Source organism: Pristis pectinata, chromosome 2, assembly GCF_009764475.1.
Source record: "Pristis pectinata isolate sPriPec2 chromosome 2, sPriPec2.1.pri, whole genome shotgun sequence".
Taxonomy (NCBI): domain Eukaryota; kingdom Metazoa; phylum Chordata; class Chondrichthyes; order Rhinopristiformes; family Pristidae; genus Pristis; species Pristis pectinata.
Genome location: NC_067406.1, coordinates 87,440,811 through 87,455,073, shown reverse-complemented (window position 1 = coordinate 87,455,073; position 14,263 = coordinate 87,440,811). Strand labels below are relative to the sequence as shown.

Sequence of the window (14,263 nt, the reverse complement as noted above, 5' to 3'; positions counted from 1 at the left end):
AAACCTTTCCTGGTCAAAACCTTTTGGCTGGTTGTCTTTTTATTTTATGATTGGTGTTTCATTTTTTTTCAAAATCGTAGGCTTTTAAGGTAGGTTTACAGTCTCAATAATGGTAGTTTCTTAATATGTATTAATGAACCAGTATCTTGCAAAATTCCAATAAACTTGCTGCTGTGATACAGTTAGAATAATGCTGAATAAAATGGAAGGGAAGGAACGCTGAGGTTTTTGGCACACTATTGATCAAAGCTGTGCACTTCCCTCCTTAATCTCAACATGTTGCTTGACATGGAGGAAGATGGGGAGTGCAGAGAAGGAGTCGGGTAGGTAGGAGAAAGGAGCATGACGTATAAATAGGTGTTTTTAAAAGTTGGCATAGAATCTTTTCTCTATACAGTCACTTATTAAGAAGGGAGAAAGAAAATTTTAGACCTTACAAATTTGAAAACTTATTAAAATGGCATGTTACTTTTCTCTGTCTGATAAGTACAACTCTTGTATTTCCATAAGGATTTTGCTGACACAATTCCAGGACATGGTGGGATTATGGACCGCTTTGACTGTCAATACCTCATGGCTACCTTTGTCCATGTTTATATCACCAGCTTTATCAGGTGAATCTTTCTATTCACTGTCATGTGGGGTTATCTACAATTGCAAAATGTGTTAATTTATGTTTTTCAACAAAAACTACTTTGGCACTTGTCTTAAATTTAGCCCAACCTGGTGTATGACTATTCCCTGAAGGCAAAGGTATTCACTTTAGCAGAGACTGTTGGAATAGAGGGAATAGAGGCAGGTAGAGCAGGAGTATTATTTGGGAAAGGAGAGATCCCTGCAGAAAAGGGATAAGACTGGATTCGAAATCTTGTTGATGAGACTATTTATCATTTGTAATGAGTAAACTAAATTGTAATCTACCTTTTTGTTTTGGGGTAGTAGTACTTCTTGTGTCCGGTGCATTTTCATTGTTTGCAGGGAAGTGTGTTGTGGTTGAAAAGTCACTTGGAGCATGGAGTGCAGATAGAACAGATCATTAATCAGTACAGGCAAACAAGTGGAAAAATCTCCCCAAAATTCAAATACATCGAAGTTTTATACTTGTGGATATAATGACAGGTGATTAACATCAGTCAAATATGACCATGACCATATTTGATGCGACTGGGTGGGAAATAAGGCAGTCTGGAACCCCCCACTGTCCATGCACAAGGTGCAGACATAGGGCCCATTCATCAGTTGCTTTTCCCTTTGTTTCATTGGTGCAAAATGCCACAACCAGGATGTCTAATGTTAATGCCTGGAATCAAATAGCTTTACTCCAAATGTTTTGTGGTTTTAATGTCTAGACCATTCATCTATTGTTCCCTTGTATTGATTGGTGTTAACAGCTACCTGGTACAATTCACCCTCCTAAGATACATTGATCTCTAATGAAAGGTCTCTTGACTTGAAATGTTAACTCTGCTTCTCTTTCTGTCGATGTTGCCAGACTTGCTGAGAGTTTCCAGCATTTTCTGTGTTTTTCAATTTCTGATTTTCAGCATTTGCATTTTTTAAATTGGTTCTCCCTTATCTTGATCCCATCAGTGTGTTGTGGCTTGGAGGCTTGAGGTCTCTTAAATCCAATTCACATTGAAATCCAGTTGACGTGGCCCTTTGTCTCAGCTATCTAATGTGACTTATTTTGAACCCCTGCACATTTGGCTTACCTACACCAGAACAAATATATTTATAAACATCTAATGTTCTTTGTTTACACACTTGCACCTTGTAATTTCAGAATCAATTACCCCTATAAACTGCATTTGGAAGAAGTTTGAAGGCTTGTACTTGCTTTTATCAGGTGGTTCCTACATTAACTATATGTCCTCTGACTACCCTTTAACAAAGCATTTCACTAATCCAAAACTATCCACTGCACTTTTGAAGTTTTGGACATGAAAAGAATCCTAACAAAACTAATATAAAAACAGTACAAGGAGAATGGCTTCCAGTGACTGGATTCATATCCAGTGAGGATAGGCAGCAATACCTCCGACATGATTATTCTCAACACTGGTGTCCCACAGGGCTGGGTCCTCAGCCCTTTACTCTACTCCCTATACACTCATGACTGTGTGGCCAGATTCTGCTCTAACTCCATCTACAAGTTTGCAGATGATACCACCATTGTAGACTGTATGTCAAACAACGATGAACTGGAGTACAGGAATGAGATAGAGAGCTTAGTGGAATGGTGTCAACAAAACAAAAAAGCTGGTCATTGACTTCAGGAAAGGGGGCGGTGTACATGCACCCATCTACATCAATGGTGCTGAGGTCGAGAGGGTTGGGAGCTTCAAGTTCCTGGGAGTGAACATCACCAACAGTCTGTCCTGGTCAAATCACGTAGATGCCACAGCCAAGAAAGCTCACCAGCGCCTCTACTTCCTCAGGGGGCTAAAGAAATTTGGTTTGTCCCCTATGACTCTCACCAACTTTTACCGACGCACCACAGAAAGCATCCTATCTGGATGTATCACGGCTTGGTATGGCAACTGCTCTGCCCAGGACCGCAAGAAACTGCAGAGAGTGTGGACACAGCCCAGTGCATCATGGACACCAGCCTCCCCTCCTTGGACTCTGTCTTTACCTCTCGTTGTCTTGGTGAAGCAGCCAGCAAAATCAAAGACCCCACCCACCCGGGTCATTCTCTCTTCTCTTCCATCGGGTAGAAGATAAGAGCCTGAGGGCACGTACCACCAGACTTAAGGACAGCTTCTACCCCACTGTGATAAGACTATTGAATGGTTCCCTTATATGATGAGATGGACTATGACCTCACGATCTACCTTGTTGTGACCTTGCACCTTATTGCACTGCACTTTGTGTAGCTGTGACACTTTACTCTGTACTGTTATTGTTTTTACCTGTACTACATCAATGCACTTCGTACTAACTCAATGTAACTGCACTGTGCAATGAATTGACCTGTACGATCGGTATGCAAGACAAGTTTTTCACTGTACCTCGGTACAAGTGACAATAATAAACCAATACCAATATCAGATGCAAAGAAAGATGATGGTGGTTAGTTCTGCTGAGACTAAATATCATGTTCCCTGGAGATCACTGTTAGAGTTCCTTGGGGAAATGTCATAGTCCAACCTTCTTTCCATCGTAAAATGTTTACTGCTAATTCTACCATGAATAGTTCCACTTGCAGCTGTACCTGTATTATGTTAAAGCAAGACTTGGATGACAACCAAGAATAGACTGAAAGTGACAGGCAACATTTGGAGGCCACCTTTTAACTGAGATGCTAAACTGAAGTGTGTGATTTCTTGGTGATGGTATTAGTTTGAAGAACAACAGCAGAATTATTTTGACACCCAGAAAATATTTATCTCTTAACCAATATAATTCTCAATTATCTCATTGCCTCTGTAGATCTTTGCTGCGTGCAAATTGGCTTCCATGGTGCCTCCATTACAACAGTACTCGTTATCTGTAAAGGGTTTTGGAACATTCCAAGTTCATGAAAGGATCTTTGTAAATGTACATGAGTGTCTTTTTGGAGATGCTCATTTTTAGAATAGAGTAATATGATAAAGTATCATTGAGAGAAATTGACACAAGATATCTTCAATAAAGAAGTTATTGTTAAATGTATAAAATTTAGGTTAAAACATAATTGCTGTGCACATTTGAAGATTCCATATTAAGATTTTATGGGATTTGATGGGGCAGACATGGAGAAGTTTTCGCTTGAGAGGAGATCAAAATTTGTAGCATACAGTGGATCCAGTTGGGAATTCAGAAGAAATTACTCCATTGGCAGTATCATAAACAGTTGAGTGAATCATTTGGATGCATTTAATGGGTAGCCGGATAAAGATGAGGGAGAGAAAGGAATAGATTACCTTTTTCTGAGACAGTCCCTCAGGATTGAGGATGACTCTGCTTCCACTCTGATGCAGCCAGGAGATGCCTGTTGGGGTAAGCAGGAGGTCTGTTACGTGGTGTACACTTCCTGCTACTTGTGTAGGGGTTCTGTGTGCTCCTGATACATGGCTTTGTAGCGGTTGCTACCGTGGAATAAAACAAGACTCTACTCGGAGGATTGCTAAACAGAACTGGTTTATTTTCCCGCCTTGCGCGGGCCCTTTAAGGGAGAATGTTCCCGCCCAAAACAACCGGCAATGACGTAAGTCCTACGTCATCAGGACTTTCCCGCGCGCGGGTTCTCCCCGTCGCTCGGAAAGACGAGGCCCGCCGCCATCTTGGGCCTTGTCGCTCCGACGCCGCGCGACCCGACTGCCGAGCCGGTTCGCCCGACTAGACGGTGAGTCGCCACACAACCCCCCCCCCCCCCCCCCCCCCCCCCCCCCCCCCCCCCCCCAGAACCGGCGAGACAGTCCCCAAGGTCCGTGGGCTGTGCCAGCTGCCGCTTAGGGGGGCGGCCTCTGCGTCGCGGCGTGGCAACCTTGACAGGCTGTTGCAGATCCAAATGGGCCGGTTTGAGGCGGTCCGCCGTGAAAACCTGTTCTCTGCCTCCAATGTCCAAAATAAAAGTGGATCCATTATTCCGTATGACTCGGAACGGTCCCTCTTATGGTCGTTGCAATGGCGCCCGAGGTGTGCCCCTGCGAACGAAAACAAACTTACAGTCCCGTAGTTCCTTGGGCTGGCAGGATGGGGCTTGACCGTGCCGTGAGGTGGGAATCGGGGCCAAGGCGCCAAGCTTCTCGCGCAGTCTTTGTAGGACTGCTGGGGGTTGTTCCCCTTGGTCCCGAAGGGCAGGTATGAAATCCCCGGGGACAACTAGTGGCGCCCCGTATACAAGCTCAGCTGACGAAGTGCGGAGGTCTTCTTTGGGGGCAGTGCGTATGCCGAGCAGGACCCAAGGCAGCTCGTCAACCCAGTTAGGACCCTTCAGGCGGGCCATCAAGGCCGATTTCAGATGGCGGTGAAAACGTTCCACCAACCCGTTTGATTGAGGATGGTAGGCCGTGGTGGTGTGCAGCTGCGTCCCTAGCAGGTTCGCTAATGCAGCCCAGAGACTGGAAGTGAATTGGGTGCCTCTGTCTGAAGTGATGTGGGCCGGAACGCCAAAACGTGAGACCCAAGTTGTGAGCAGCGCCCGGGCGCAGGAATCAGTTGTGATGTCAGTCAGGGGGGTTGCCTCAGGCCACCTCGTGAACCGGACCACGATGGTAAGGAGGTACCGGGCTCCTCTTGAAACCGGCAGAGGGCCCACGAGGTCGACATGTATGTGGTCGAACCTCCTACGGGTAGGCTCGAACTGCTGTGGTGGGACCTTGGTGTGTCGCTGGATTTTTGACGTCTGGCAGTGCGGACAAGTCCTGGCCCACTCACTGACCTGTTTGCGCAGGCCATGCCAGACAAACTTGCTGGCGACCAGTCGGACAGTAGATCTGATGGATGGGTGCGCCAACCCGTGTACCGAGTCAAAAACGCGTCTCCGCCAGGCTGCAGGGACTATAGGGCGGGGCTGACCAGTCGCAACGTCGCAAAGTAGGGTCCGCTGACCTGGACCAACCAAGAAATCTCGGAGCTGCAGACCCGAGACTGCGGTTCTGTAGCTGGGCAGTTCGTCGTCGGCTTGCTGTGCGTCAGCTAGGGCCGTGTAGTCGACACCCAAGGATAGGTTGTGGATGGTTGGTCTGGAAAGTGCATCAGCAACGACATTATCCTTTCCGGAGACATGTTGGATGTCAGTTGTGAACTCGGAAATGTAGGATAAATGTCTCTGCTGACGAGCTGACCAGGGATCGGAGACTTTGGAGAAGGCAAAGGACAGAGGCTTATGATCGGTGAAAGCGGTGAAAGGCCTGCCTTCTAGAAAGTATCGGAAATGCCGGACCGCCAGATACAGCGCTAGAAGTTCCCGATCAAAAGTGCTGTACTTCAGTTCGGGCGGTCTAAGGTGCTTGCTGAAAAATGCCAAGGGTTGCCAGTGGCCTTCGAGTAGCTGTTCCAGTACCCCACCCACCGCGGTGTTGGACGCGTCTACCGTGAGGGCAGTCGGGACGTCAGTCCTGGGGTGTACCAGCATCGTGGCGTCTGCCAGGGCGTCTTTGGCCTTAACGAAAGCAGCCGCAGCCTCGTCAGTCCAGGTGATGTCCTTGCCCTTACCAGCCAGCAGCGAGAACAGAGGGCGCATGATACGAGCTGCTGCAGGGATGAAACGATGGTAAAAGTTGACCATCCCAAGGAATTCCTGTAGGCCTTTGACTGTGTCGGGGCGGGCAAAATGGCGGATAGCATCCACCTTGGCGGGTAGGGGTGTTGCCCCGTCGCTGGTGATTTTGTGGCCGAGGAAATCGATAGAGTCAAGTCCGAATTGGCACTTGGACGGGTTAATCGTGAGGCCGAAATCGCGGAGGCGGGAATACAGCTGGCGGAGGTGGGAAAGGTGTTCCTGGCGGTTACTGCTGGCGATCAGTATGTCGTCCAAGTAAATGAACACGAAGTCCAGGTCTCGGCCTACCGCGTCCATCAGCCGCTGGAAGGTCTGCGCGGCGTTCTTAAGGCCGAACGGCATCCGAAGGAATTCGAACAGGCCGAATGGGGTGATAATCGCAGTTTTGGGGACGTCATCCGGATGGACCGGGATTTGGTGGTATCCCCTAACGAGGTCCACTTTGGAAAAGATGCGGGCCCCGTGTAAGTTCGCTGCGAAGTCCTGGATGTGAGGGATGGGATAGCGGTCCGGGGTGGTGGCGTCATTCAGCCTGCGGTAGTCGCCGCAGGGCCTCCACCCTCCGGTGGCTTTGGGGACCATGTGCAGGGGGGAGGCCCAGGGGCTGTCTGACCTGCGAACAATCCCCAGATCCTCCATGTGACAGAACTCTTCCTTTGTCAGGCGGAGCTTGTCTGGAGGTAATCGTCGTGCTCGGGCATGAAGGGGTGGCCCTGTGGTAATGATGTGGTGTCGTACCCCGTGTGTGGGCCTAGAATTTGTAAATGAAGGTGCCAAAATCGATGGGAAATCGGCTAGGAGCTTGGCGAAATCGTCGCCAGAAAGGGAAATGGAGTCCAGGCGCGGGGCTGGTGGGCTGATTTCTCCCAGGGGATAGGTCCGGAGAGTGCTAGAGTGGACTAACCGCTTCCTTCACAGGTCGACTAACAGGTTGTGGGCCCGAAGGAAATCGGCTCCTAGGAGTGGTCGGGCGACGGTGGCAAGGGTAAAGGTCTAGGTAAAACGGCTGCCGCCAAAGTGTAATTGAAGCGTACGGGTGCCAAAAGACAGTATCGTTGTACCGTTGGCGGCATTGAGTAGAGGACCTGGCGGCCTGTCACGAGTGTCGCGGCCTGTCGGGGGCAAAATACTGACCTCCGCTCCAGTATCAACGAGGAAACGCCGTCCAGATTTCTTGTCCTGAACGAAGAGGAGGCTCTGTCGGCAGCCAGCCGCCGTAGCCATCAGTGGCGGCTGGCCCTGGCGTTTCCCTGAAACTTGCAGGGTGGGCGGCATCGACGGGCCTCCACACCCCACCTCTGATGGTAGAAGCACAGCTGGTCACCCGTGTCATCGTCTGTGTTCCTGGGGCGTGGCTGCTCGGTTGCTGGGGCCGGGCGAGGCGGGCGTTGGGCTCGCGGCCTGGTGATTTGACTGACAGATGAACCGCTCTCGCGCTTGGCCCTCCACAGGACATCTGCCTGGGCGGCCACCTCACGAGGGTTGCTAAAGTCGGCGTCAGCTAACAACAAGTGGATGTCATCGGGGAGCTGTTCGAGGAAGGCCTGTTCGAACATCAGGCATGGCTTGTGTCCCTCGGCCAATGCCAGCATCTCATTCATTAGGGCGGATGGGGATCTGTCCCCCAGGCCATCCAGATGAAGCAGGCAGGCGGCGCGCTCACGACGGGAGAGGCCGAAGGTCCGGATCAAAAGGTCTTTGAAAGCCGGGTACTTATCTTCCTCCGGAGGCGACTGGATGAAGTCTCCAACCTGGGCGGCTGTCTCCTGGTCCAGAGAGCTAACCACATGGTAGTACTTCGTGGAGTCGGAGGTGATCTGCCGAAGGTGGAATTGCGCTTCGGCCTGGTCAAACCAGACGTTGGGCCGAAGTGTCCAAAAGGTGGGCAGCTTGAGGGCCACTGCGTTGGCTGCTGCGCTGTCGTCCATTTCACGGGTCCAAAAGCCGTTTGGACCGTCGGGGTCACCAATGTAGCGGTTGCTACCGCGGAATAAAACAAGACTCTACTCGGAGGATTGCCAAACAGAACTGGTTTATTTTCCCGCCTTGCGCGGGCCCTTTAAGGGAGAATGTTCCCGCCCAAAACAACCGGCAATGACGTAAGTCCTATGTCATCAGGACTTTCCTGCGCGCGGGTTCTCCCCGTCGTTCGGAAAGACGAGGCCCGCTGCCATCTTGGGCCTCGTTGCTCCGACGCCGCGCGACCCGACTGCCGAGCCGGTTCGCCCGACTAGACGGTGAGTCGCCACAGCTTCAAGGTTTTCAATACCATCTTAACTGTTCCTTCTCTAAGCAGTTATGATCCAGAAATTGTTAAAAATCATTGGGGATTTTTGCATTTCTTCAAGAATTCTTCGAGAATTTCTTTAAACCTTTTCACCTGACTGTCACTGGAAGGGATTACCAGACAGAGCTTGGAATAGTCTATTTTAGGATTCCACTATTGCGAATAGCCTGTAGCCGAATGAGTGTAACTGGGGCCTGAGAGCTGGAGATGATACTTGGAAGAGAACACCGATATTGGTTTGATTATCTTTCTGGTGAATTTGGAGGATTTTGTGGAAATCTTTCCAGTAATTTGAGGTGCCTGTTGTAGGTGGTCTGAATCTCCAAAGCTTATGGGATGCAGGGATTAATACTGCCTGGTAGACCATGAGTTTTGTGCCCACTTTGAGGTCTTGACCTTCAAAGACTCCTTTCCTCGATCATGATGGTGAATTTCATGATCCATATCTACCTTTGCTGAGAGGTGGCTTCTGAAAAATGGGAAATTGTTCACATTTTCTGGCATCTTGCTGTTAAATCAGAGTTCCGTTTATGTGCGGCAGGGTTAGAGGACCTCCGGTTTTATTTCATCTCTCTTTAGGTGTGTTGGTACAAATGAATGGCTTATTAGGCTACTTCACCAAGCATTTATGAGTTAACCACTTGGTGGGTCTGGAGTCGTATGGAGGCCAGACTGGGCAAGGATGGCAGACTTCCTGTTTGTGAACCAGATGGGTGTTTGCATCAATCTTGTAGTAATTTTTTAATGGTCATCGTTACTGCCGAGCTTATTTCCAACCCCTTCCCCCTTTACACACACTCCAGATTATTAACTGAATTTAAATTCCACAGATGCTTAAGGAGATATGAACTTGGTATCTCTCAATTGTTAGTCCAGTTCTCTACATTACAGTGTTCCCTGTATTATAATGGGGGGGTGGGGGGCGGTGAGGTGGGGAGGAGGATGTGTTGCCTTTCTAGAAGACAGTCCATATTGCAATTTTCCATAATGTGAAGTCGCATCATCTGCACATGTTGGAAAAAAAATTTTTTTTCTCTCAAATTCTGTGAGAGCAAATTTTATTCTGTATTTCAAATTTTTGTGCAGTGATCTTTGAATTCTGTAAGGCAAACTTCTGTAACATGAATGGCCGTTCTGCAGGGGTCACCTGAATTAGTCTGGTAACTTTAACTACTGTGCCACCATTGTATCCTATTGCATTTAAGGCCAGTCTCCCTATATGCTTCATTGAATGAATTGACAGTGACTTAAATCTTGGCCTCTGTGCACAAAAGCAAGCGTTGTTTACGTACTGCAGCACGACTGCTCGATAGTGACCAGAACTTTGGATATTTCAATATAATGACCATAACTACTTTAAAAATATACAATGTTATGGAAAAGGATAGGGATGCACCAGTAATAAAGGTCTTAAGTTGGGGAATGGCCAACTTCATTAACATAAGGGAGTTCCTGGCAAAAGTAGATTAGGCACGTCTACTTGCAGATAAGTCTACATCTGCACAGTGGGAAGCTTTCAGAGGAGAAACCAATGGGTTCCTGTGATGGTAAAAGCCAGGGGTTAAAAAGTATAGGGAACTCTGGATGTCGAGGGATATTGAGGGTTGGACAAAGAGAGTAAATGGACAAAGAGAGTAAAGGAAGCATGTAACAGGTTTAGGGAACTAATGCAAGGGAGGCCAATCAAGAGTATAAAACATGTAGGGATGTGGAAAAATCACTGGCAGACATGGTTAAGGTAAATCCGCAGGCATTTCGTGAGTATATTGAGGGCAAAAGAATAAACAGGGAAAACGTAGAGCCCATGAGGGACAAAAGGCAATCTGTGTGTAGAGCCAGAAGGGATAGGTGAGGTCCTAAAATACTTTCCATTGGTATTCACAAAGGAAATGATCTTTGTTGGTGAATTCATTGAAGGGGTAGGTGAAAGTTTATTGCAGGTCTCAATAGCAGGCTTGAAGGTGGATAAATCCCCAGGCCCAAAAGGGGTTTATCCCAGGCTCCAATTGGAGGCAAAGGAAGAGATTGTCGGGGCTCTGGCTGAGACTTTTAAATCTTCAATGGACACGTGAGGTACCAGATGACTGATAGCAAAGGAAGGTAGCAGGGAAAATCTATAGACTTGTAAGCCTATCATCAGTGATAGGGAAGATGCAGAAAAAAAATTGAGGAAGAGTATTAATGATCGCTTGGAAAGACAGGTACTAATCAGAGATTGCCAACATGGCTTTAGACCATAAAACATAGGAGCAGAATTAGGCCATTTGGCCCTTCAAGTCTGCTCCGCCATTCGATCATGGCTGATTTACTTCTTCCCTCTCAACCCCATTCTTCTACTTCTCCCGTAACGTTTGACATCCTTACTAATCAAGAACCTATAAACCTTTGCTTTAAATATACCCAAATGACTTGGCCTCCACAGCCAGCTGTGGCAATGAATTCTGCAGATTCACCACCCTCTGGCTAAAGGAATTCCTCCTCCTCTCTGTTCTAAAGGGATGTCCTTCTATTCTGAGGCTGTGCCCTCTGGTCCTAGAGTCTCCCACTACTGGAAACATCCTCTTCACGTCCACTCTATCTAGGCCTTTCAATATTCAGCAGGTTTTATGAATTCCCCCCTTCATTCTTCTAAACTCCAGCGAGTAGAGTGAAACCTTAACTGGAGTAATCTTCTCAACACTTCTTACAAAAGCAGAACTGCAACTTAGACTTGATGATAATGGCTGTCTTTTCACCCCTCAAAGCCTCTTGACAAAGGCTGAACTCAAATGCATTGAAGGACTCATCTGGAACTGATGCAGCTTGGAGCATTGTTCAAGGACTGTACACAACTTGGGCCATTATGGGACAGCCAGTATCTGACAGTTCTTCAAGTCTAATATCATCCTGATTTGGATATGTAGTGTCATTTTTCTTATTACTAGTCAATATCTTCCAAGTCATTACTCAGTTGCATTATGGGAGCAATATTATTCTATTGCAATGCATTCGCTGTCACTGTTTAAATGATTGTGTTTATGTCACTGAATCAAAAGATTGAGAAAGCAAGGCCTCCTCCAGTGACTAAAATCCACAATATATCAGTTTTGGATATCATGCCTGTGAAGAGCTTTATGGCAGAGTACCTCAATTAAGATGCTATATGCAGTAAAGGCAGACTTTCATTTGAAGATGCTTATTTTCTAATGAGAGACTAATTTGAGGCTTTGTCTGCCTGCTTTAGTGGATATGAACGAACCCGGGTCATGATATGTGGGGTAATTCTGGCCAGTCTTTATCAGTCAGTTATCATTACTGTGAGGTTTATGGCACTGAAGTGTGCATAGGTTATTGCCATGTTTCCCTCCATTACAGTGAATGTGGGCCATTGATGGGGACTATACAAGTTGATGGAAGCTGCTGTCTCCCTCTTTGTTTGGCTGCACCATTCTCCCAAGCACAGAGATTTTTCCTATGGTGTAAAAAAAAATCTAATTTTCTAATGCAAAAAGTAAATTTTTTAAAAAAAAAAATTAGGATTTCATGCAGGACAAATTTGTTTCTTAAATTCTAGCTGCTGAAAGAAAAAGTCGAGATGCACAAAGACCAGACTTTGGTGCTAACACCTGAAAGCAGCTGAACAGCAGAGGATAGCAGAAAAAAAAGGCATCACAATCCCTCGTTATTCTTCACCTGCTTTCCTCTTTCCCCAACCCCCCCCCCCCACCTTTGCTGACTATCCACCAAGTATTTTGAAACGTAAGTTATAATCTAACTATAAATGTAGCAGTGTTTGCATCTAATACACTTTTGTTCCATTCCAATCTTTTGCAGAGGACCGAATCCAAGCAAAGTCTTGCAGCAACTTTTGGTACTTCAACCAGAACAACAGCTTCATATCTATAACATGCTGAAGTCTCATTTAATAGAAAAAGGAGCAATTGAGCAATAAATGGACAGTAGCATTCGGGCAACTTTTCTCCATCAGAGTGGTGAAAGCTTCCCAAATCCAATCAGGATACATATCTAGTTTGTGAAGTCCACAGTTTAAGGTTGTTCATACTAGTTCCAATGTCCAGCACTTTGTAGTTGACACTCCTTAATACTCTGTAATACTTTAACCTTTCAACAGGTAAGCAGGTATTGTATGATTGGCAGTCTTTTGATTTACTTATTCCTTATAACACCTAAATCAAATTATTCTTTTAAATATCAGGATCCAAAGTAAATTCTTTGCTGTTAAAGTAACATAACTGAATCTATAATCTTTGTTTTGACAGCAGGGGCTGAACTAAAACATATTTATGCAGGGACATACTAACTTCAAGAATACATGATGCAAATATTTTCACTCCTTTTTGAACATGAATTCTGCTGAAAGGTGTAAATTATCTATGGGTCTGGTAATGTAACTGCATCAGAATTGTATGTAGCAATGGAATTGACATTGGGTAACTTTAGAATATAATTTTAATAGCTGGAAAATAGTTTTTAATCTTGTTTGTTCTGCTGCGAAATGTGAGAAATTCATCTGTTATTTGTTTTAGAATGAGTACAGCTTTTATTTAAAAAAAAGCTTGGGTTTATTTGCAACATTGCAAGCTGATTAAGGCTCTGAGGATTAACCTTGTGGCAGATGGCATGGCACAAAGTGTATATAATAATGTAAGTACATGTAAATGCAAGTATATAACAATTTATAATCATTTATAAGCTTGAATGTATTAAGACATTGAAGAACAAGTTAAATTTGGATTGTGCTTTAAAGATGAGGATTTTTAGTTTTATATAGCATGTATATAAGGAATGATTCTGTGATTGGGTTCCCCAAAGGAGAAACTGTATGCTTACAGGGTACATAAGTTACAGAGAGCTGCAGGAATATAGTCCTATTTCTGATTTGTGAATTCCTGTGCATCGCATGGAACCACAAATCACCCTATAGTGAATAACGGAAGTAATATACCCATGGAACTATTTTGCCAACTCTACTAAAATATATTACAGAATAATCTGAAATGAATTTTGGACCACCATTGACTGGTTTATATACTTTAACAAGGCAATATACTTTTCCATTGATCTACCTGGACTGCATTCTAAAAGTATGCAAGATATGTTCATTGTATAATGTAAAATTCCTGTTAATTACTAATCCTGTTTGAATTATGAAGGCAACTGTTTTTGAAAGTTTTATAGTGTTGCATCATTGCAGATTTTCTCAATTGTTTACTTTATCTGTGTAGTCTGTTGCATTTTGCAGGTTTTGTATCTTGTGTGCATAGTATTAAGGTTATGTACCACTGCAGACGGAAATCCAAATTTCTGTCATTAAGATGATATTTAGCTTGAACCCAACCACGTGTCTATGTGATGAAGTGTGAATGCTCTATTGCAAAACACTATTTTGGACCTCGATTTCAAAATAAAGTAAAAATCAATTATTCTTGTATGAGTGTGTAATTGTCTAAAATAATTTGATTTTTTTCTATGTTGCTTTCAAAAAGATTGAGATATTATAATCAGGACCTGAAGATGTTGCTCAAAAGATGATCTAAATGATAGGGTGTGCATTTCCACTAAGGTGCATTAACAGATGACAGTTCACATTGAGGAACATAACCCATACTATCCTTTTGATTTAATTAGAATTGATCTGTATCTTAATTCCACTTCCACATCTTCTTTCTGTAATCATTTAAGACCCAAACCTGGCCTTAATCTTTGTGTGAAGGGGTTCCAGATTTCTGTTACCATTGTGATGCTTTGGTTTCAGACTCCTTTTCTGA

At 45.3% G+C, this 14,263-nt stretch overlaps 1 protein-coding gene across 2 annotated transcripts in view; it reads left to right on the top strand.

The window, feature by feature from the left end:
- The window catches only part of cds1 (CDP-diacylglycerol synthase (phosphatidate cytidylyltransferase) 1), a 72,340-nt gene extending 58,415 nt beyond the window's left edge, over positions 1 to 13,925 (top strand). The window contains exons 12-13 of one of the 2 annotated variants that reach the window (XM_052010258.1): positions 511 to 614; positions 12,309 to 13,925. In XM_052010258.1, the coding sequence (XP_051866218.1) occupies positions 511 to 614; positions 12,309 to 12,426 (222 nt within the window). In that variant the 3' untranslated portion in view covers positions 12,427 to 13,925. The remainder of the gene's footprint in view (positions 1 to 510; positions 615 to 12,308) is intronic. The other variant, XM_052010260.1, reaches the window with a different exon arrangement.
- The last annotated feature ends 338 nt before the right edge of the window (positions 13,926 to 14,263 follow it).